Source organism: Schistocerca gregaria, chromosome 2 (genome assembly GCF_023897955.1).
Source record: "Schistocerca gregaria isolate iqSchGreg1 chromosome 2, iqSchGreg1.2, whole genome shotgun sequence".
NCBI lineage: Eukaryota > Metazoa > Arthropoda > Insecta > Orthoptera > Acrididae > Schistocerca > Schistocerca gregaria.
In genome coordinates, this window is record NC_064921.1 from 966355451 (window position 1) to 966379666 (window position 24216).

The window sequence follows — 24216 nt, forward strand, 5'->3', positions numbered from 1 at the left end:
CCGCTCATTCCAGGTTTTAGGAAACAGATTTTAAAACTTTTTTTATCAGCACCAACTGATGAACAGAATTTTTCTATGTTGAAAACGTATGGAACCGCCTGATTCTAAGTATACTGTTCCACTACGATGGTCAAAATGTCGACTGCCGTAATCTGAGTCTTCGCTACTGCAAAGCGATTTTTCCCGGCAGCCGTTGCACCTCGTTTTCTTTATTTTTGGATTGATCGGTGAGCGTTGATCGGACTGTCTAGCCAGCTATTTTAGGTCTGTTGACTCGTATTCCGTACGCAGTAATCAATTGTTGACTTGATTAAGCCAATCGAAAATTTCTTAGATTACCTTTTCTTTAATATTCTGAACCTCGGCTTTAAATTGTTCTATGATGTCAGTGTTTCCGGGTATCGATGATTTCTGTCTTATCGATTTACTAATTAACTCTACATCGCGCTGTACTTGAGATCTTACCTCCTCTTGATTTGGTCTCTATCCACTCACATACTTCTTCCTCAGTCTTTTTCATCTGACTCATTAAGCAGTTGTAAATAGACTCTTCTCTTATTAGCTGAGAGTCTTTTACTTTGATCGATAGATCATCTATTCTGTCTGACATGGTAGCCTGCTCTTTACATCTCTCCTTCACATGCTTCTCTAAACTATTTACTGATCGCTGTAAGATACCATGTTTACTACTTGCAGACTTTAAGTCCAGTTTCAGTGTCTCGAGTTCCTTAGCCAACCTATCGTCTCTTTCCTTATTTTGAGCCTCTAGTGATTTAATCGCCTGTTTAATTTCCTCCATAAATTCTTGATCTTTCTGATCACTTTCTTCCCTGCGTTTTCGTTCTTGTACCTCCCATCGACGATTAGCTTTTAATATCTTCTCCTTAAATTCTCGATCCTTTTTGTCCCTTTTTCCCTGTATTTCCATTTTTGTACCTCCCCTCCTTAAACTTAATTAGAAAGTAAAACAAAGCATCCACCCCCACTTCATTTGTAGGTTTACCCATTCTGCTAGGTCGTACAGTGGAACCACTCTCCTGCCCGATTCATCTGTTCAGGTAAAACGTTTTGTAGCCTATTATCATCCATCTCTGTTGTCTCCTCCTTAGTCATATCTACGTTCATATCCTCTACATTAGTTTTCAACCTATAGGACATCGTCAATTAATGCAAATTATTACCAATCAGCACTAACACAACTACAGATACGCAACACACAAATACTGTCTAGGCTACAATCTCATTTCGACAACGCGATAAAACTTGCAGTAGTCATCCACATTATATTCAATTAAAGCAGAATGAGCTACGATTCAAAGTTTAACTACCGATTATTACGGGCACGTCGCCGTGTCAATTTCGATACGTACTTGGTTTTTTTTCTTTTGTAACACCTGCAAGTCTGACTCGCTCAGGCACGACGTCTATCGCCTTCACTTTACTGTAACTCAAAGTGTAGTTTCTCGACGACAGTGAAGATGTAACACGAACAACTTAACACGACTCGTTATTTCGTTCGTATACAGTCACTAAGTAACTCACAAAGTCAGATGTATAAACTGTATATTGTTGATTTGTTTCATGCCTTCGAAACTCATGTCGGGCGCCATTGGTGACGCCTCCTGTGGCTGCCTACTGATACTTGCAGGATCAGCCAAAGTGTTACGTCCTTTTCCTGTGCTGAGCCTGAATTCTTCACGTCGTCGAATTACATTAAAGCGTGCAGACACAACACTATCTGTCACTACTGTCAATATTTGTTGATCAGTAATTTTAATTTCAAATTACTACCATCGGATAGCTGTGTTGTTTAGCGGTTGCCACTAAAGATGCTCATTAACGGTTACTAGGCAGCTGATTTGTGTTCCAAAATGAACTGATATCTTTCATTTTGCGTAGCAAAAGAAATTTTCAAATGTTTGTGAAATCTTATGGGACTCAAATGCTAACGTCGTCAGTCCCTAAGCTTACACACTACTTAACCTAAATTATCCTAAGGACAAACACACACACCCATGCCCGAGGGAGGACTCGAACCTCCGCCGGGACCAGCCGCATAGTCTATGACTGCAGCGCCTGAAACCGCTCGGCTACTCCCGCGCGCCTTTGGTAGCACTTGTGTGTTATTCTTGCAGTCTTCAGTCCAGAGATTGGTTTGATGCAGCTCTCCATGCTACTTTATCCTGTGCAAGTTTCTTTGTCTCCGAGTAACTACTCTTTTGTACCCCGTTGATCTGCTCCTTTGAATTGCTTCTGTAATATAGGCCGAGAGTGAAGGAAGAGAGTAGGAGCAGGAGAGGTGAAGCAGTTTGGTACTGCATGTAACTTTAACACTTTTAATAGAGTCAAAAACGCAAGTAAATATTAAACGCATACATAACTGGCTTGGATGAGCACGTAGGTGTGAAGCCGTAGTCAATGTCTAATGCTGTGAAGTTAGGATGACAGTTCTGTATAATCTCAAAGCTAACAAATACTCGTTGCTGTCCCAACTTTAACCGAAAGTAACTAATACATAGTCTCAATAGAAAGCTTGCCCACTCGGTAGTAGAAGCGATGTTTCCAGGACGTCTGCTCTTGATGAAATGGGCAGAAATCAAGACGGCACTCGCTGAGCTCCACAGCATCGGCCAGAGAGCGCCGTGGTCGACGTAGTTAGTCATCTCCCCTAGTGCCAACATACGAGAGCGTGTACGTACGTTGTGGTATCGTAACTATGGACGCCACACTCCTTCCCACTAAAACGGTGCACCGTCGTGGAATAGAGCTTCCGACGGTGGGGTGAGGGCCCCAGGGCCGGCGCAGTTGAGGGGGCAGACAGCTGATTCCCCGAATTGCTCGCGAGGGGGCGAGGAAAACGCCCCTTCCAAAACCTTCACAGGATGAGCACCGGCACTGGGTTTGCTTAGACGAAGAGGCGTAACAACAACCTCCATGGGCGACGGCGGCGGCGGCGTGACGTCAGCATCAGCGTCCATCGGCTCCGACATCGCGGAGGAACACGTTAGTGACGTCGGCAGGAGGTGGGGCCGTGGCGGCGACGAGAGGCGGCCGCCCGGCTCAGCACGCCGGACCGGGGGGCAGCCAGGGGCGCCCGCGTCGTAGGCGAGGGTGGCGGAGGCACCGTCGGTGTGGTCGTGGGCTGTGGGGGCGGAAGCCGCTACGCATCCAATTCTGCTGCAAAAGAACTAGCGGCAAAATACCGAGGATGACACAAACGGATCTGGTTCCGATGTCGCTTGACAGTGCCGGAGGGACCAGAAACTACAAACAAGGCGCGGCCAAGCTAGCGATGAATGCACCCCTGTTCCCAGCGCTGCCTGCCAGAGAAAACACGATACAAAACCAAAACGTGCGGCGCCAAGCCAGAACGAGGTGAAGAAGCAGGAGCGTCCAGCCGCGGGTACAACAGTTGCAATAGCGTACGATGTGGGCGGCCGTGTAGCAGTTCCGCTGGGGAATAAGCGCCACATGGCTTGGAGCGATATCAAGCAAGGAATGACCACAGCACGCGCTCGCGATTGTGCGTGGCACGTAACTTGTTCATCTGCGACCTAAACGTACGCACAAGGCGTTGACATTCAAATGGCTCTGAGCACTATGGGACTTAACACCTCAGGTCATCAGTCCCCTAGAACTTAGAACTACTTAAACCTAACTTAGATAAGGACATCACACACATCCATGCCCGAGTCAGGATTCGAACCTGCGACCGTAGCGGTCGCACGGTTCCAGACTGAAGCGCCTAGAACCTCTCGGCCACTAGCGGCTGGCACAAAGCATTCAGCTTCGCCGTTCGACTGGAGGATGGAACGTGGCTGAGGTTAGATGGCGAATGCTATTAGCAGCACAGAACGCTTCTAATTCGGAGGACGCCAATCGGGGGCTATTGTCGGAGACAATGACTTCAGGAAAGCCCTCAATGCAAACAATAGACATCAAGGTCCAAATAGTACTGGCAGATGTGGTAGAAGACATATGTACAACGAAAAGACATGTCTATCAACCAGCGGGTGTCTCTGAAAGGACCCACAAAATCAATACGAACGTGCTGCCAAGGCAGAGTAGGACTCGGCCACGCAAAGAAGCGCTGGCGGGGAGCAGACTGGTGTTCGGTGCAAGAGTGACAACTAACAAGCAAATTCTCAATTTGGTTATCAATACCGACCCAAGTGCAGTGACGACGCGCTAATTGCTTCATCCGCACTATACCCCAATGAACAGCGTGCAGAAACCGGAGGATTTTCGACTGCAATGAACGAGGTACAGCCACACGAGACTGATCAGTGTCAGTTCGTAACAAAATAACACCATAGTGTACAAGCAATTTGTGACGTTGCGCAAAGTAACGGCAAACAAGGGGATCACTAATCTGTGTAACAGACGGAAGCCATTGAGTACGAACATACTGCAAAACAATCTGCAAAGAAGCACTGGCGGCTGTTGCGGAAGCAATGCGACGAAAATCCACCAGAAAACCATCGGCTAAATCCTAATATTGTGAATCAATTAACATGCATGAAAATTCGGAAGAATCAAACACTTCGTCTGGACCGATAGGAATACGAGACTAAGCATCGGCATTGCTGGGCTGTACGCCGAAACAGAATTTCATAATTAAAAACCAAAACCAACTTTGCAACTTTTCTGAAATACGGGCTGGAACTGGCTTTGACGAGTGAAACAACGACGTCAAAGGCTTGTGGTCAGTGACCAAATAGATCTTGCGATCGTACAAAAAATCATGAAACTTCGTCACTCCATATACAATTGCTAAAGTTTCTTTCTCGATTAGAGAATAGTTTTTCTGGGCAGTATGGACCAATTTAGACGCAAAAGCGTTCGGGCGATCGACAGAAATAATGCGACGCGAGAGAACCGCTCCGATGCCCTGAGAAGACGCATTGACAGCCAAAACAACCGGTGTGGAGGGATCGAAAGCAATCAAACAGCGATCACTCAACAAAGCACATTTGAGCTTGTGGAAAGCAGCGTCTCATTCCGAAGACCAAACAAAAGGACACTTCTTGCGCCGAACGCGATGCAAAGGCGCGGCAATGTGGGCTGCATTTGGTATAAACCGAACGTAATGTGTAATTTTGCCTAACATAGACTGAAGTTCTGTCAAGTTCCTGGCAAGTTCTTAACCCCTCTGAGATGTGACGGTGAGGGGTGGAGTCCCTGTCTGTTAATCATATGTCTTGAATACTGATTCGCAGATTGCAAAAAATTGCACTTGTCTCTGTTACACTTGAGTCCTGTCTGCAAAAGTACAGTAAATAAGGCACACTAATTCAGAGACGTTCGTCATGGGAGCGACCTGACACCACAATATCGTTCAGATAATTGGAGCAACCAGGTACAGTGGCACAAAACTGCTGCAAGCAAGACTGAAAAATAGCAGGGACCGAAGCACTACCGAACGAAATGCGGCGAAACTTGAACAATCCGAGGTGGGTGTTGATCACAAAACATCGCCGCGACTGTTCGTCGAGTGGAATTTGAAAGTACGCGTCCCACGAGTCAATCATGGAAAAGAATTTTCCTGCAACAAACTTATCAAAAATGTCTTCAGGACGCGGTAAGGGAGATGTAGCTACCATTGCCTGGGGATTGTCACCACAAATACAGAGACTACTGTTTGCTTTCTTCAAACGCACTATAGGCGAAGCCCATGGCGAAGGAGAAACAGGTTCAATGACGCCACTGTCTTGCAAATGCTGAAGTTCAGCAGCTACGGCATCGTACTGTGCATTCTGTACCAGGCGTGCGCGTCGGAAAATAGGCATGGTATTGCCTCTAACTACAACATGCGCTGCAAAGTCTGAGTCACAACCAAGGCCATCAGGAAAGAGTTCAGCAAAGTCATCGCATAGTGCAGCCACGCTGTGTGCATGGTCACAAGTGTTGACGCAAAGTACATTTTTCTGAATGGGAAGGCAAAATAGTTCAAATGCATGCATGCCACAAATGTTCGGAGCATTACTAGAGTGGAGCACATGAAAAGAAACAGTTTTCGTCGTTGTACTATTAGTTTCTTGCAAACTACACACATCTAGCATTGAGATTTCCTGTCCTGTAAACGCAGTCGGTGTGGAATGCGAACGACAAAGCGGGTGCGAACCATGCAAGTTGATTCAAATGGCTCTGAGCAGTATGGGACAACATCTCAAGTCATCACTCCCCTACAACTTAGAAATACTTAAACCTAACTAACCTAAGGACATGCCTGAGGCAGGATTCGAACCTGCGACCGTAGCGGTCACGCGGCTCCAGACTGTAGCGCCTAGAACCGTACGGCCACTCCGGCCGGCACCAAGCAAGTCATACGTTGATCAGTTGAGTAAAGAGACAAACGCACCAGTGTCCAGCTACATGCGAACGTAACGTCCACAAATGTTCATAGTCGCAAAAAGTTTATTCGGATTGCGCAGAATGTGGAAGGAAGCGTGTGGCAAAACGTGTTCATGCACACTGAGAGCTGTGGAAGCACGTGAAGCAGAAGGCTTTGAAAACATGGCATTACTGTCCATAGGCTGACGATGGGAGCTATGATGACGGCGGTTTCCGTTGCGGTGACGCCCTCGCAAGTCGCGCAAACGTGGAACAGTCTGAGAATTAGAGTGTCTCTTACTACACAAACAATGTCCTTTCGTATTGCAAGAATAACACTGTGCATGACAAGATGGACAAATGTAGCCTGGGTCGGCACGAAAGAAGTTCGGACAAGATTTGAGTTTCTTAGTGGGTGCCTGGTTGGAAAGTTGTTTACTTGCGTGCGAGCGGCGAAGCGTGGCTACCTGTGCTGGGGCACGGCAGGAGGGCATGTGTTATGCCTCCCTAACAGTACACCAACCTGGGGTCACATTGAACGCGAAAGTAGCCACATCTAATGTATCCAGTCTCTCTAGCAAGTCTACTACGTCCTGCAAAGACGGGTTTTTTAATCTTAGGAGATGCTCGCGGATGCGGTTATCTGCCACATTCTGCGCTATAGCGTCCCTGATCATGAATCTGCATTATAGAGTCCACTGGAGAAATTAAAGTCACAATGAGATGTTAGTCCCTGAAGGTCAGCTAACCATGATTTATTTGGCTGAGGAGGACCATGCCGGAGATGGAAAAATTTGTAGCATTCAGCTACCACATTGACACTATTATGGAAGTGGGCGTTTAAAGCTTCTATCAGTTCGGCGTAAGTTTTAGTTTCTGGGCGGGTGGTGGGAAACAATTTTATGAGCACATGGTATAACACAACACCGGCGTTGACAATGAAAAATGCAAGCCGCTCTGTACCTGGAATGTTGTATCGGACAGGTGGATATCAAGCTGAGCTATATACTCTGGCCAGTGTTCAGAGTGTAAGTAGGCTGCTTATTTTTTTAATTTTTTTTTATTTGGTAACGACACGTAGCGCTCTGTATGAAAATAACTGGCTGTCCTGTGCGCAGTCTGTGGCTGGTTTGCATTGTTGTTGGCTATTGTAGTGTTAGGCAGCTGGATGTTAACTAACAGCGCGTAGCGTTGCGCAGTTAGAAGTGAACCACCAGCACTGGTGGATGTGGGGAGAGAGATGGCGGAGTTTTGAGAGCGGATGATCTGGACGTGTGTCCATCAGAGACAGTAAATTTGTAAGACTGGATGTCATGAACTAATATAATGACTTTTGAACACTATTAAGGTAAATACATTGTTTGTTCTCTATCAAAATCTTTCATTTGCTTAGTACGCTTTCAGTAGTTTGAATCTTTTATTTAGCTGTTTGCAGTAGTTCGAGTAACGAAGATTTTTGTGAAGTAAGTGATTTGTGAAAGGTATAGGTTAATTTTAGTCAGGGCCATTCTTTTGTAGGGATTATTGAAAGTCAGATTGCGTTGCGCTAAAAAATATTGTGTGTCAGTTTAAGCACAGTCATTTATAATTTTTCTGAGGGGACGTTTCAAGAGTCCGGATTGAAGGCACGGAATGACGGCGCTGTACGCGTCACATGCGGCACAGGCAGGGGCGTCGGAGGCGCCAAGGCAACTGCAGTTTGTAGGGTGACAATTCCATTCACAGCAGCAAGCAGCTGCGTCATTTGCTGAGCCTGAAACCGTACAATATCCAACAGCGATACCTGTGCCTGTCGCGAAGCCATCGTTGACACAAATTGATTTCTTAGAGAGAAGGCTGGCGGCGCATATTCATTCAGTCACACGGACGTAGCATAAAAAACATAAAGCAGTACCAAACAAAAAGTCATAGGTAAGAGGAGAAAAAAAATTCATCCCATCCACTTTTCCTGGATAGGCGGGCGTGTGTCTGCTCCTGTGAACTACTTCTGTAATATAGAATGAGAGTGAAGGAAGCGAGTAGGAGCAGGAGAGGCGAAGCACTTCGGTATTGCATGTAACTTTAACACTTTCAATAGAATCAAAAACACAAGTATATATCAAACGCATACCCTAACGTTGACTGGGATGAGCATGTAGGTGTGAAGCAGTAGTCAATGTCTAATCCTGCGAAGTTAGGATGACTGTTCTGTATGATCTCAAAGCTAACAGATACTCGTTGCTGTCCAAACTATTACAGAAAGTAACTAATACAAAGTATCAATAGCAAGCTAGCCCATTCGGTAGTAGAAGCAATGTTTCCAGGCCGTCTACTCTTGATGAAATGGGCAGAAATCAAGACGGCACTCGCTGAGCTCCACAGCATCGGCCAGAGAGCGTTGTGGTCGGCGTAGTTAGTCTTCTCTCGTAGTGCCAACTTTACGAGACCGTGTACGTACGTTGAGGCATCGTAACAACCACCCCCGTATACTCCAACCTATATCCTTCTGAATCTGCTCAGTCGATTCATCTCTTGGTCACACTCCACGATTTTTACCCTTCACGCTTCCCTCCAGTACTAAATGGGTGATTCCTTGTTGCCTCAGAATATGTCGTACTAACCGATCCCTTCTTCTAGACAAGTTGTGCCACAAATTTCTCCACTCCCAAATTTTATTCTCTTATCTTATCGTTAGTTACGTAATCGACTCATCTAATCTTCAGCATTATTCTGTAGTACCACATTTCATACGCTTCTATGCTCTTCTTACCTAAACTGTTTATCGTCCACGTTTCACTTCCATACATGGCTACACTCCATACAAATACTTTCGGAAAAGACTTCCTGACACTTAAATCTGTACTCGATGTTAACAAATTTCTCTTTTTCATAAACTCTTTCTTTTCCATTGCCAGTCTACATATTATACCCTCTCTACTTATACCACCATCAGTTATGTTACTCCCCAAGTAGTGAAACTCATCTACTACTGTCAATGTCTCATTTCCTAGTATAATCACTCAGCTTCACCTGATTTAATTTGAACACATTTCGTTACCCTCGTTTTGCTTTTGTTGCTGTTCATCTTATAACCTCCTTTCAAGACACTGTCCATTCCACTCAACTGTTCTTCCAAGTTCTTTTCTGTCTCTGACAGAATTACAGTGTCATCAACAAACGTGAAAGTTTTATTTCTTCTCTATAGTTTTTAATTCCGACTCCGAATTTTTCTTTTGTCTCCTTTACTTCTTGCTCAATATACAGATTTAATAAAATCGGGGATGGGCTACAAACCTGTCTCAATCCCTTTTCAATCACTGCTTCCCATTCGTGCCCCTCTACTCTTATAACTGCCATCTGGTTTGTGTACAAATTGTAATTAGCCTTTCGCTCCCTGTGGTTTATCAGAATTTGAAAGAAGTATTACAGTCAACATTGTTAAAAGCTTTCTCTATGTTACAATGAACGCAAAAATAAGTTACCTAAGTGTCGTAGAATTTGAAAAGCATTTGTTTCAGATTGTTAGGTACCTAACTCTTAATTTTCCTGTAAAGGACCATAAATCCTGAGTGAGCAAGCAGACCAGGTTGCCAAAGATTGCATTTTGTAGCTGATGTTTTTGAGACGAACATACGAACTTACCAGGTTACTCAGAACACAGCATACAGTGAAGAAAAGACTGCATCAATCACGTTAGCTCACGAACCACTCACAGTACGTTTTGTATACGTGTAGGCACTTGTAGCTGAGGCGGATGCCACGTGTAAACTGTTCTCCCTCTTCCAGCCAGGATCAGAAACTTCCCGGAATTTTCCCAAAAGCTTAAATTGACCCAATCAGCCGCTAGAAAGCTCTCTATGTCAGAAACAATAAGTGTTACGTAAGTGGGGCCCGCCACACGGTGGGAGAGTTTTATGTGATTTGTCGCCGGCCACAACACTCGCGTTGTAATGGATGCTATTGTCCACTCCAATGCCGGTTTTCGGGCATCCGGGGGGACAGAGATTGCTCACCAGTTTAGAGATAATGGTCACACGGCGCTAAGAGTGCGTGAACTTCACCCAACACTTTGGAGGCTTCAGGTTTTGAAAGGACAAGCGACCATTAACCATAGTCTTAAAATGTTGCGACCCATGAACTTACATTATAAGAAAAGATAGGTAACCACAGACTGCGTAAACCACCTCGGAGAGGCCTCTGTCCTCAAGAAGACGCAGCGGTATAGTGCATAAAATCCTGTGAAGAAAGCTGATCCAAGGGAACGAACAAAATAAACTAGCAACACTCGGTCATAATGCACCACCACCTGCTACTGTCAAGTATGGACGTCATGGACATGCAGCACTATACGCACGCCTCTCAAACCTGAAAAGAAACTATCTTTTTTGTGAATTACTGTTCGTTTGGTTCTTCTTCGTCTTGTGTCTACTCATTTTTATCTTCTTACTATGTCTAAGCGCCTTAGCATTGCTTTACTTTAAAAAGTTGATACAAATATGTAAAAGTTCTTGAAAATAATTGTAGTGAATGCTGACATACACTGTAATCTAACCGTAAGTTTCAGTGATCCCATTTCTTAAGTATTGTCAACTGGGGCTACTTTACACAACCTGCGCTACTTTACACACTTCCCACTAATTTCTAATGAGACCTGCAACCGGTCGGTCTTGGAAATTCTGAGTAAAGTGACTACTGGGGTAAGACATAGCGAACTTTACGGGTAGGAAAATCATATTTGTTGTTTGTACATCATCCTGCTGAATGATAAATGCCGTTAACTGGTCTGGAGTACCCTTATCACGTATTTTACGTTGCCTGTGTCATAGTTACGTTGTAGTTATTATCCTTGTTTATGTGGAATGTATTTCAACAAGGCCTCAGGAGGTGGGAACTTCTTTCTGTGGAAGCATGTTAGTAGCAAGCAGGAAACAACAAAAGGTGTATGACTCACGCTTCGTTGGGGCAATATTACTCAAGCTATATACGCCATTTGACCGTGCAACAGGTTTTATTCGACAATCTAGATTCCGGCCTTAGGCCATTATTGTTACAAGTATAATGACCGTAGACCGAAATCTAGATTGTGGAATAAAACGTTCTGTACAGTCAAATGGCAGGTATATCTTTCAAAACGTTTTAGATGACTGTGGTTCCACACCAAAGCAAAATCATTACACATTCTGTTAGATGCAAACGTAAGCAGGAAAGAAGAAAATCTAGAACTGTGTTGGAAAAATAGACAAAATGATATCTTTTGATGAGAGAGAAATTCGTAAGGATGACAGGTGATACAACATACACACTTTTATGTCATCATGTTGAAGATTTCTCCGAAGTCAATTATCACCACATTATGGTCGTACATGATGAACTTAGAGTACTATGAACCGGGTTTCTGAAGTTTGGAGAATACTTGCAATCACGTATGTTAATATTCAGTCTTTACTGAAGTGAAGTTAGTATTCCGGGTGCATCACACTGCTATAGAAGTTCTATAAAAGTGAAAAATAAGGAAGTCATGTACAAGGCATAGCAGGATCATTGTTTTCAGTTTACTTTATAAAAACGTAAAACTGGAGTTACTCGGTATATTGCATTTATTCTTGTAATATCTTCTGAGAAGTCCATAAAGATCTAAAAAGTGTCACACGACTTCAGATTGCTGGTTCCTTTCCTTTCCTCTTTGGACGGGGTAGCTTTACAAGCAATATTTTTTGTTCATAACATGGCATAAACATCTTGAGGCTGTTATTTACCTACAGAACCTTCATGGGATATTAAAACTCTTTCTTATCAGTTATTTAAGTAACGAAAACACAATAAAGTCTGTAAAATACACTACTGTCCATTAAAAGAAGATATGCAGATGATAAACGATTATTCATTGGAGAAATATATTATACTAAAACTGACATGAGATTACATTTTCACGAAATTTGGGTGCGTAGATCCTGAGAAATCAGTACACAGAATAAGCAACTCTGGCCGTAATAACGGCCTTGATACGACTGGGCACTGCGTCAAAGAGAGCTTGGATGGCGAGTACAGGTACAACTGTCCATGCAGCTTCAACACGATACCACAGTTCATCAAGAGTAGTGACTACTGTATAGTGACGAGCTAGTTGCTCGGCCACCATTGACCAGACGTTTTCAGTTGGTGAGAGATGTGGAGAATGTGCTGGCCAGGGCAGCAGTCGAAGAGTCTATGTATTCAGAAAGCCCCGTACAGGACCTGCAACTTGCGGTAGTGCATTATTCTGCTGAAATGTAGGCTGTCGCAGGGATCGAATGAAGGCGTAGAGCCACTGGTCGTAACACATCTGAAATGTAACGTCCACTGTTCAAAGTGCCGTGAATGCGGACAAGAGGTGACTGAGACGTGTAACCAACGGCACCCCATACCATCACGCCTTGTGATACGCCAGTGTGGTGTCGACGAATACACGCTTCCAATGTGCGTTCACCGCTATGTCGCCAAACACGAATGCGACCATCATAATGCTGTAAACGGAACCTAGATTCATCCGAAAAAATGACGTTTTGAGATTCGTGCACCCAGGTTCGTCGTTGCGTACACCATGGCAGGCGCTCCTGTCTGTGATGCAGCGTCAAGGGTAACCACAGCCATGGTCTCCGAGCTGATAGTCCACGCTGCTACAAACATCGTCGAACTGTTCGTGCATATGGTTGTTATCTTGCAAACGTCCCCATCTGTTGGCTCAGGGATCGAGATATGGCTGCACGATCCGTTACAGCCATGCGGATAAGATGCCTGTCATGTCGACTGCTAGTGATACGAGGCATTTGAGATCCAGCACGGCGTTCCGTATTACCCTCCTAAACCCACCGATTGCATATTCTGCTAACTATCATTGAATCTCGACCAACGCGAGCAGTAATGTTGCGATACGATAAACAGCAATCGCGATATTCTACAATCCGACGCATTTCTCTTCCTTACACGAGGCATCACAACAACGTTTCACTAGGCAACGCCGGTCAATTGCTGTTTGTGTATGAGAAATCGGTTGGTAACTTTCCTCATGTCAGCATGTTGTAGGTGTCGCTACCGGCGCCAACCTTGTGTGAATGCTCTGAAAAGCTAATCATTTGCATATCACAGCATCTCCTTCCTGTCGGCTAAGTTTGGCTTCTGTAGCACGTCATCTTCGTGGTGTAGCAATTTTAATGACCTTTAGTGTTACTCGGTTTGGTGGTATATGTAAGTTTTCGAGAGTAGTATGTTTACGGTGACAAATTTGTGTAAACAGCCTGTACTTTGCTGCGCGCCTGATGGATCGTGTGTGGCTATGTTGCAGAGCTGCCCGCGGGCAGCACCATCTCGCATGTGGATGTGGTGGGCTCCGGGCTGGGCGTGCTGGAGGCGGACGCCCTCGGCGGCGCCCGCGTCGAGTCGCTGCGCCTCATGAGCAACAGCCTGCTCGCCGTCGCGCCCAGGGCCTTCTCGTCAGTACCCAGCGCGCCTCTTCTGCACAGTAGCCTGCTCGCCTTACACGGGGTGGTATTGCTAAACGGGGGCCAACTGCAGGGAAAGAACCCTGACAGCATAAGGAGCAAGAAATGTCATGTGCACATGTGGCCTGATATGCTAGGGAGGTGCAAGACCTAGAAGGTGGCAATAACTCATCTTTGACATGAGTACAGTATGACCAACAGGCTTGTGCACAACCAGCATGCACAAAGGTAGACGACTGTATGCAACACCCTCCATGACTATCATTTCCAAATTGTGCAGGTCGTATCACGAGGGACGTTCCGAAAGTAATTTTCGTCCCTTTTCTACACACAGAAACTTTAATACCAAAAACAATACATCATCATGGATGTGGTGTCACTGCCAGACACCACACTTGCTAGGTGGTAGCCTTCAAATTTTGCCGCGTTCCTTTACTATGCGTCGGACCCACGTGTCTTCACTATCAGTGATTGCAGACCGAGTGCCGCCACACGGCGGGTCTAGGGAGACTCCCTAGCACTCGCCCCAGTTGTACAGCCGACTTTTCTAGCGATGGTTCACTGACTACAGACGCTCTCATTTGCAGAGACGACAGTTTAGCATAGCCTTCAGCTACGTCATTTGCTACGAACTAGGAAGGCGCCATATTCTGTTACTATGTCTTCTGAACAGATAATATTGTGACTCATGTACCGTCAAGAGCGACGTTCACCATTAATGGATTAAAGTTAAGTATCAAACTAATGACGTCCGCTATCTGAATTCAAATTCCTTCTCATGTTCCAGACCACACGTCAGTATAGTCCTTCCCTCCTGACGCCAGCCTGCGTGAGCTAAAACGCGTCCATTTCGGCCTCCACTGGTAACTCGGTGTTGGCTCTTCTGCCAACAGAACAATGGACTACATATATTCAAACATTTCGCGACATATTATGCTACCGACATGACATTAAGTCATTTGTCGTAGTGAGTGAACCACTCTGGTAAAACTTAGAGCCCTATGATGCAAGAAACTGTCACACAGCTTGCACCACCACAACACTAGTTTGGAAGTGGTAGCCCAAGAGTGCTGTTTTCAATGTAGAGACCAGATGAAAGTGCGACGGGGCAAGATAGGTTCTCTGGGCTGTGATGAGACTTGCTGTGTATTGGTTGGCATTGCCCTTCGAGAGCAAACGAAGACCCTTGGTCTTTTCGCCCAATGGTGAATATAGGTTCTATGAGGGTGTCACAGGAGTGGGTCGCATCGATGGTTGCTAGCTGGGGGAAATCAAGGAGAATAACACCTTTCACATCCCAGAACCCTGTAGTCACAATGTTTGCAGCGGAGGATGACACTTCGAATTTTTCCCCTCTGGTGAATTGGGAACCTTCGAAGTCGTTGATTAGATTCTGGGGTAAAGTGGTACACCCGTGTCTTATTAGCTGTGATGACTCTGAATTGGATCTCATTTCCCTGCCGCTCATGCACCATTAAATAATCGAAGTTCATTCCCATTTTTGTGCTCTTTTGATGGGTTGTAGTTTCTCGGGACCCATCTTGCAGAATCTTATCGATAACTCAGCGCATCGTGGAGCATACGATACGCAGCGTGGACGCCACCTCAGACACCTTTATCCACCTGTCCACCTGTTCTGTAGTCTAGCAATATTGTTTTTATTGATGGATTTGACCTTAATACTACACGCTATGCCTTCTGGCTCTGAACCTACAGCACCTATGACCAACCACTCAATGACCTTAACCACACACAGTCTGTGGGCTTTCATGGATGATAGACATGTCTGTGCGACGTCCCCATTTATATCGAATAACTGTATTCATTCCCATTGGCAACCACGCTATGCCTTCTGGCTCTGAACCTACAGCACCTATGACCAACCACTCAATGACCTTAACCACACACAGTCTGTGGGCTTTCATGGATGATAGACATGTCTGTGCGACGTCCCCATTTATATCGAATAACTGTTTTCATTCCCATTGGCAACCACGTTCTCAGCACGTGTCAGCGTACTCGAGTAGTCTCTGATACACCAGTGTGCTGCTACTTTCTCTTCTTCTGCGAATACTGCCTTCCTTCTCCGCTGACGCGCCATCCCTCGTTATACTAGCAACGTGTTTGGACTTAAATGGCGTTTGTCTGTGTCACCTGGTGTACCATCTTCTTTTCCAAAAACAATGATAAAACACTTTCGGTACGTTCCTCGTACCTACAGATTTGCCTCCGTAGCGATGGTTTTGTCACCGGTTCGTCGCACAGGCCACCATGTCGCTGGTATTCCTGTCAACCATTCAATTAACATGTGAGGGTACCGTTAGCAGGGTAGGTATCGTCAGCCCTGCGACACTCGTCTGTGAGCTACGGAGAATATCGGTGGTAAGGAGACAGTGAAACATCAGCACTAGTTCAGTTCAGTGTGTGGGTGGGTGGGGATTGTGGACACACGCCTTATGGGACCAGTCATCCTTCCACAACGCCTCACAGCTTAGGCATGTCTACAGCCCCTTCTTGTAACCCTGTATCCTCTGTAGGAAGGTGGTGCGAAGGGAAGTACGAAGGCTAATGTGGCTTTTAATTACATGATGGTACTAAAGCTCACTGCCGCCTAGAGCGGAGAATTAAAACATTAGTACCGACAGACTATTCCCAACTGCCTGGTGTGTTATCATGTGTACTTTGAATAATTGAAACCTACGGTGTCAAATATCATTTAATTCCATCTTCAAATTTGTGTCCTCCCTAGGAACGCTTTTTCATAAGCCTCTCAGGGATTGTTTCCCGCAGTGGCCTCCATTTATCAAAACCACCCTTTATGTACACCCTTATATCTAAACATCGTTAATCACAAGAAATTCCCTTCCTTAAGTTATGATCCACTGCAATTATAAAACCAATTTTCGTGTACAGAATGTCCCATTTCTGTTGACCAAATAACATTTTTCGCAGAAGACAAATAAAAACTGTATCAAGCAAATGCTGTTCAGCTACCTGGGGGCATTAACCAGCATAATGGTTTTCCTTGTACATGAGTGTAGGGAGATTTTTTTCTGAACAGAATTGTTTATTGGTATTTTAATTAAGTAATCCACTCCCTATACTTAAAACCTATTGGGAAACTTACCGCTGTGTACTAATCCCGTGTACATGACGACATTACAAACGCAACACAAAACTTAGTCTCACATGTGGTAAGCACATACCTTGGGTAACGTAATTCGTCCACTTGCTGAGGTTGGCAGTAAACAGATGTGTACACAGTGAAAATATTTCACCCATTTTCAGTTAAAGGATTATGCGAGTGAGAAGTAAGAGGAAGAATTTGTGGGAGGAAAGGTGTTATATGTCCTGCCACTTATGTTACCACTTATGAAATGAGAGAAAATAAATTCATTGTTATGTGTCCCACCCGAGACATTAAATTTCAATTGACGCTTATGTTCCACCTATACCAGCTATCGTGGGCTTTTGATGAAGTAAATAACGCATATCCTTTCGATTAACCTGTCCTTTTCTTGAGAAAGATCTGAAAAAACAACATCGGAGAAAAAGTTCTGGATAGCGAAGTTTTTCTGCTGTGCTCACGAACACAACTGTACACGATTCTGGCAACCATTCTTCGTATATTTGTACAGGTTAAGGCGTGAATCGCTGACAGAATGCGATGTACACTGGCTGTTGGAATGAGGGTATCTACTGAAAGCTGTTGTGTGCTCACGTTTTCACTGCAATTTCAGCGGTTTCACCCGCGCAAGATCTGCGACGATTAAGTTGGCCTGATTTGAAACTTGTCGTCCCCTGAAGAAACGAACAAGACGAGGAAGCATCCTTCGGGAATGTAGCTTCTTGTCAAGATACCACACTCTGTGGTGTTTCTCTATCTGAGTGGCGGTACAACTACCTTCGAGCACAATAAAAGAAAACTAATGGTCATGTAGTTATTAATGAAAACTGCTTAGTGCACACAAAACATCGTTTAAAAGTACTACAGTGCTGTACCCTATGTCCCTTGTTATAACGCATGCATGTCTAAAGGAACAGGCAGTGAAATTTTGTGCCGCACCGGACTCGAGCCCGGATTTCTCGCTTATCGCGAACGGTCGCCTTACTATTTTTCTTAATTTTTTATTATTTTTTTGTTGATCTCATTTTTCTCGGGGCGGACGCCCCATGAAGCTTGTTCAAGTTCATCGTTGACCCATTCAATCACTTATACAGGAACTGCAATATCGTATTTATCCTCCGAGACCGGGCAAGCGACTTTCAAGTACAAAGTGTGACCTGTTCGGTGATACACATAATGGACGTACGAGTACAGGTCATATACGTCTGGTTGACGATATATGGAATTTTTGGTTCCATTTCATTATCCATGCGCGACTCACGGCCCTACCCAAACTTCCATATGTCGTCTTCCATGAATCTAAGACCTGCACTCGTACATCAATTATGTATATCAATGAAAAGGTCAGACATTGCACTTGAAATTCGCTTGCCCGGTATCTGCAGATACATACTACATTGCAGTACCTGTGTTATTCTGTTTACGATACAAAGTTCCTTTGGACATTCGTCAATGTTCTCGGATAGTCCAGCGCATCTGCTAAGGAAGTTGGATGCAAGACATGCAGACAGTTCTACTGTACTTGAACGAGCATTGGCAGGCTTCGTCACAGAGGCGCTACAGCAGGCGTAAGGGAGGCGCTGATAGAAGTTTACAGAATTTTGTAGACGATACAAACGTGTAACATAGATGCTGAGGAAACTGAAACATCAATTTTCGAAGAAAATTGTGATACTTACACTCTAAGTAAATTGTTCAGTCAGATTTTGGAGGGAGAGAAAGCACTTAATCTACGAAAAGGAAATACGAAGCACCCACATAATAATAAGAGGAATTAGTGTTGTCAGCAAATTTTTTGCGCTGTATTAAACAACGGGTTAGAGAATGAGACTGATGGAAAGATGCAAGTGGAACAGGCAGGTTTTGCAATTGGACGATATTGCATGGATCGTACTTTTTACCTTAGGCAAATAAGTAAGAGGGAGTATTCTAAGGGTCAGGAAGTACCCGTGATATTTGTGGACTTAGAAAAATTGTGTGATTCTGTACCCATCAACGGGCTATGGGAAGCGACGGAGTATATAGCTGGCGAAGCACAACAGATATTCTTAATTCAAAGAAGGCATCACCAATCGTATGCAGCAGTTAAAGTAGGGAGTAAGTTGAGTGAGACATTCCTAACATCTAAAGGACTTACGGCAGTGTGTCACCGACCCAGTTTAAAATATAAATGTAGTATACATTGGAATGGCGGAATCAGCCACGTGGAGTAACAGGATTTTCATTGGCTCAAATTGTTGAAATGGCTCTGAGCACTATGGGACTTAACTTTTGAGGTCATCAGTCCCCTAGAACTTAGAACTACTTAAACCTCGCTAACCTAAGGACATCACACACATTCATGCCCGAGGCAAGATTCGAACCTGAGACCGTAGCAGTCGCGCGGTTTCAGACTGTAGCGCCTAGGACCTCTCGGCCACTCAGGCCGGCGGATTTTCATTCCAAAATGGTTCAAATGGCTCTGAACACTACCGACAAATGGTGGACAAATGTATGTTGGAAGAACCTGTAATGTCGTTATTACTGCTAAAAATTTAAATTGTTGCGAAGAGCAGCGATTTCAGTGTGTTAACCTTACGAAGCTATGTTTAGAACTAGCGTGCGGTAACAAAAGGTAAACATCAAATATCTAAATAATTTCATCCATGCCGAATACAAACGCAGCGCAGAAGAAAGAAAAAGAAATTAATCCACAGAAAGCTACTTTTATTTATTCCGCATAAAAGAGATCTGACCCATAGCGCACTTTTGCCCTGCTTACTGAACAGTTTGTAAAGTACTGCGGGATACCAAAGGACCACAAACACGTAATCATCAGGTATACCGAACACTTCAAACATAACGCCAATGGAATGGTAAGGGAACCAGTACCAATAATTTTGCGTACATAACTGAATCATTAGAGCCAGCCGGAGTGGCCGAACGGTTCTAGGCCCTACAGTCTGGAACCGCGTGACCGCTATGGTCACAGGTCCGAATCCTGCCTCGGGCATGGATGTGAGTGATGTCCTTAGGTTAGTTAGGTTTAAGTAGTTCTCAGTATAGGAGACTGATGACCTCAGATGTTAAGTCTCATAGTGCTCAGAGCCATTCGACCCATATTTTAGATCGCCTGAAGTGTCCCCTAGCGCTCACCACAGAGCTGTGCGGCTGACCAGGAACTGCTCGACCGTTGTACTCCTTTATTTTTAACTCATTACGCACTCTCATTATGTTAGCTGGACTGCTGACGGCACTTTGGAAATCAGGAGTGATTCCGTCCGCTGATTGCGAGCGATTTTGTACAACAGGTCCTCGGAAATCCTGAAGGTCCCTGTAAGTCCTTACGTGAGGTTTGCCTGATGTTACCCACGTGACGTCCAATGATTAGACCACGTAAAACTCACGGAGCCCTCCTGACTAACCAACTCTGCTGTTACGGTTTCCGTTACTTCTATATTTACAACACAATATATCGGTTATTTCGCTTCACGTGACATCACGTGTTCATTTTGGTATTGCATAGTCGTGTCCACATACTTTTGATGAGGTAGTTTATGTCACTCAATAACCTGTTAAAGAGTTAGATAAAGAAATGATAAATAAAACGGGTACTAAGCGGTACATTAAACTAGCTATTCTGTGAAATCGCATTACCCACCTATGATTAAGTAGATTTGTCGTCCTGGCACTCGTGAAACACTTCTGTACTGGAACAGAGAATCCAAAAGTTTTGTAAGAAACTGATTACAACAAGGAGACTGATACGCAAATAAGGAATAAGTAAAAATGGCACGAAATTATTTTATTACGACAAACACTTAAAAAAGTTCCCTCAAATTAAAACTTAGACTGAGGGAGGAGGAGGAGCGGAAAATTTTGAGAGACGTATGGGTCACCAAAAAACATGAGGATATCTGGATACACTGAACAAGACAGTAACTGTATAAAAATATTGAACACATATCGCTCAAGATACGGAAGAGGAGGTTACAATTTGTTGGGCATATCATGAGGATGGACGAGGAGAGGTTGACTAAGGAGATACTGAATGCAACATGTCGTACTTGAAACAACTGGGTGAAGGAAGTCAGATGTGACAGGAAGGCTGTAGGAATAAAATAAAGGAATCTGCAGGTGGTAGTACAGGACAGGGAGAAGTGTAAAGTGATGGTGGATGGTCACAGCTGGCCGGACACCAAAATCAAAGTCGTCTGAACAGAAGAAGAAAGAAACAGAAGAAACGAGGGAATCAAGAGGTATTGGGAAAAAAGGATACGTGTAAAACAAGCCGCACATGATCCTGAAGGGTCTTAACGAAGCAGAAGAAGAAGGCGGATTCTCAAACCGTCCCCTGGTAAATATGAAACTTCTATCACTAAAGATGCAGGAACTTCACACCAAAACAAAAATTGTTATTGTGACTGTCTTTTCCCTTGCATTATATAAGAAGATACCTGCTTCAATGATTCAAATAGATGAAGAGTCTCTGCTGAAATTATGAAATTTTTTTATTGACTCCAGGCATGAGTTTCTCTCCATTAGCATGTATTCTGAATGGTTTTAGACGCTGGAAGAGTTGAGGTTGGGGCCCGACATAATTGCAACAGAGGCTGTGCACCCACTTGAATGATTTATTTATGGTTGCTGCATCTGCCTCAGTGGAATGCAATATGCAAAATACCGTGAAAATGGTCTTTATAACACAAATTCATGACCGAAATTTTTTTTTTTTGCTATCTCTCAAGTGTTTCATATGTTTTTAAAGTTAAATTTCATAATCAGGTCTTTAAGTGAGTATTTACGTATATAAACAAATTAATTCATTTTACTAAGTTAATGTGATCAGATAATGGTCATCAGACCCTCTCTTACATCGGCCAGAGTTTCTACATACACAATACATTTTACACCATTAAGAAATGATCAAACTGTTAATGTGTTTCATAGTAAGCAAATAAGCAAATGATAATGAAAGAATTAAAAATATTTTAAACATTATTTACATATTTCGGACGACATTTGGAATAGTAGTGTTGACTAAAAGTAATCGTAGTGATACTAGCGATGTTAAGATTACTCACACTAATACGACAACGGGTACACTTTTTTTTAGTATTTATGTCAGTAGCTGTAATCAGAGAGCGGAAATTTTATTTATCCCTCTGATATTTGGGGTCTTACCACCCAAAGGGCTTTTGCAGAGTCGACTCAATGGTAGTGGGACAGAAATGATTCTACTCTGATGCGAGAGAGTGTGCCTGTTGTGTTATTAATACATGAGCTTTAAGACCAAGGAGAGAGACGAACTGTAAACGCTCATAAGACGGTAAATGAGATATGGTCTATGAAAACATTTACGTTTGTGCATTCTTAGGCGGAATGGCTGGGAGCAATTGTGAAATATATTCAAAAAATCGATTTTCACAAATATGTCGTAAGCAGTCTTTCATCAGCAGCTCCAAGAACCGTGAGGGTTCTTAAGAAATACCTTACAGAGTAACAACGCCGTACAATAATATTTTCTAGGCTAAAAGAAAAGCGCTTTTTGTATTTTTCTAGGACATGAAAAGAGGCTGAAGTCTTCTTGTAAACTGTATCTACGTGCTGAGCCCAATTTAGTTTTTCATACACTACTACTCCGCGAGATATGGTTCCCAGTTGTAATGAGACGATAAGGATTCCCAAAATTTCTGTCTAGTGAACCTACAATTAGCAGCCGGCACCGCTTAGGAATTTCGGAGGATTGATAAGTAACCCTATATTTAGTGAGCAATTTGATAATGCACACCGGTGACAACAGGCATTCTCGTAGCTGCGCTCAAGTTGATTGGTTTTGCATGAACATTCAAATAGTAATAATAGTAAAACAGATGACATATAACTGGCGTAGATTATGAAGAGTCTCGTGCCTAATACTGAAACCAGGGATGGGTTCCTGTCTCTATTGCGAATTCATGGTTCCAGGCAAACAATTAGATGACGAGAGGACAGGCGAAAGCGAGAACATTCACTCTTACTTGATGCTAAATTTAAGCTAATAATTTGGCAAGTAAAATATACATATCGACAGTATCAAATGAATTGATTACGTCTAAATAACACGATTGAGCCTCTTATGTGCACATGACTAGTTTCAGGTCATCTGTTACTTTTAAAAAATCAGATGACATTGTCAGAATGCTGTTTGGTATTCCAGTAATAGGTTGTGTGTAGTGAAGTACTGGGTAATAATATACACCGAAGAGCCGAAAAGAAATGGCGCTCGTGCCTAATATCATGTAGTGCCCCCGGGAGCACACAGATGTGCCGCAACACGACGTGGCATGGACTCGACTAATGTCTGAAGTAGTGCTGAAATCCTGCAGGGTAGTCCATAAATCCGTAAGAGCACGAGGGGATGGAAATATCTTCTCAACAGCAAGTTGCAAGGCATTTCAGACATGCTCTACAATGTTCATGGCTTAGGAGTTTGGTAGGCATCGACAGTGTTCAAGCTCAGAAGAGTGTTCCTGCGACCACGAGCAATTGTGGACGTATGGGATGTCGCACTGTCCTACTGTAATGGCTCAAGTCCGTCGGAATGCACAATGGACACGAATGGATGCAGGTGACCATACAGGATGCTTAAGTACGTGTCACCTGTCAGAGTCGTATCTAGACTTATCAGGGGTCCCATTTCACTCCAACTGCACACACCCTACACCGTTACAGAGCCTCCACCAGCTTCAACAGTCCCTTGCTGAAACTCAGGGTCCATGGATTCGTGAAGCTGTTTCCACATCCGTACGCGTCCATCCGATCAATGCAATTTGAAACGATACTCGTCCTATAAGGCAACATTTTTCCAGTCATCAACAGTCTTATGTCGGAACTGACGGGCCCAGTCGAGGCGTAAAGCTTTGTCTAGTGCAGTCATCAAGGGTAGACGAGCGGGTTTTCTGTTCCGAATGCCCATATCGATGATGTTTCTTTGCATCTCTGGCACGCTGACACTCGTTGATGACCCAGCATTCAAGACTGCAGCAATTTGCGGTAGGATTGCACTTCTGTCAAGTTTAACGATTCTCTTCAGTCGTCGTTGGTCCCGTCCTTGCATGACCTTTTATCGGCCGCAGCGATATCGGAGATTTGATGTTTTACCGGATTTCTTATATTCACCGTAAAATGTGAAATGGATGTACGGGAAAATCCCCACTTCATCGCTACCTCGGAAGTGCTGTGTTCCATCGCTCGTGCGCCGACTGTAATACCACTTTCAAACTCACTTGAATCGTTATAATATGCCATTGTAGCAGCAACAACCGGTATAACAAATGC

The 24216-nt window shown here is 44.0% G+C and overlaps 1 protein-coding gene across 2 annotated transcripts in view; it reads left to right on the forward strand.

The window, feature by feature from the left end:
* The window catches only part of LOC126335453 (chaoptin-like), a 621718-nt gene that overhangs the window by 493042 nt on the left and 104460 nt on the right, over nt 1-24216 (forward strand). For both annotated transcript variants that reach the window (XM_049998743.1, XM_049998744.1), the window contains exon 6: nt 13634-13781. In XM_049998743.1, coding sequence (XP_049854700.1) covers nt 13634-13781 — 148 coding nt within the window. The remainder of the gene's footprint in view (nt 1-13633; nt 13782-24216) is intronic.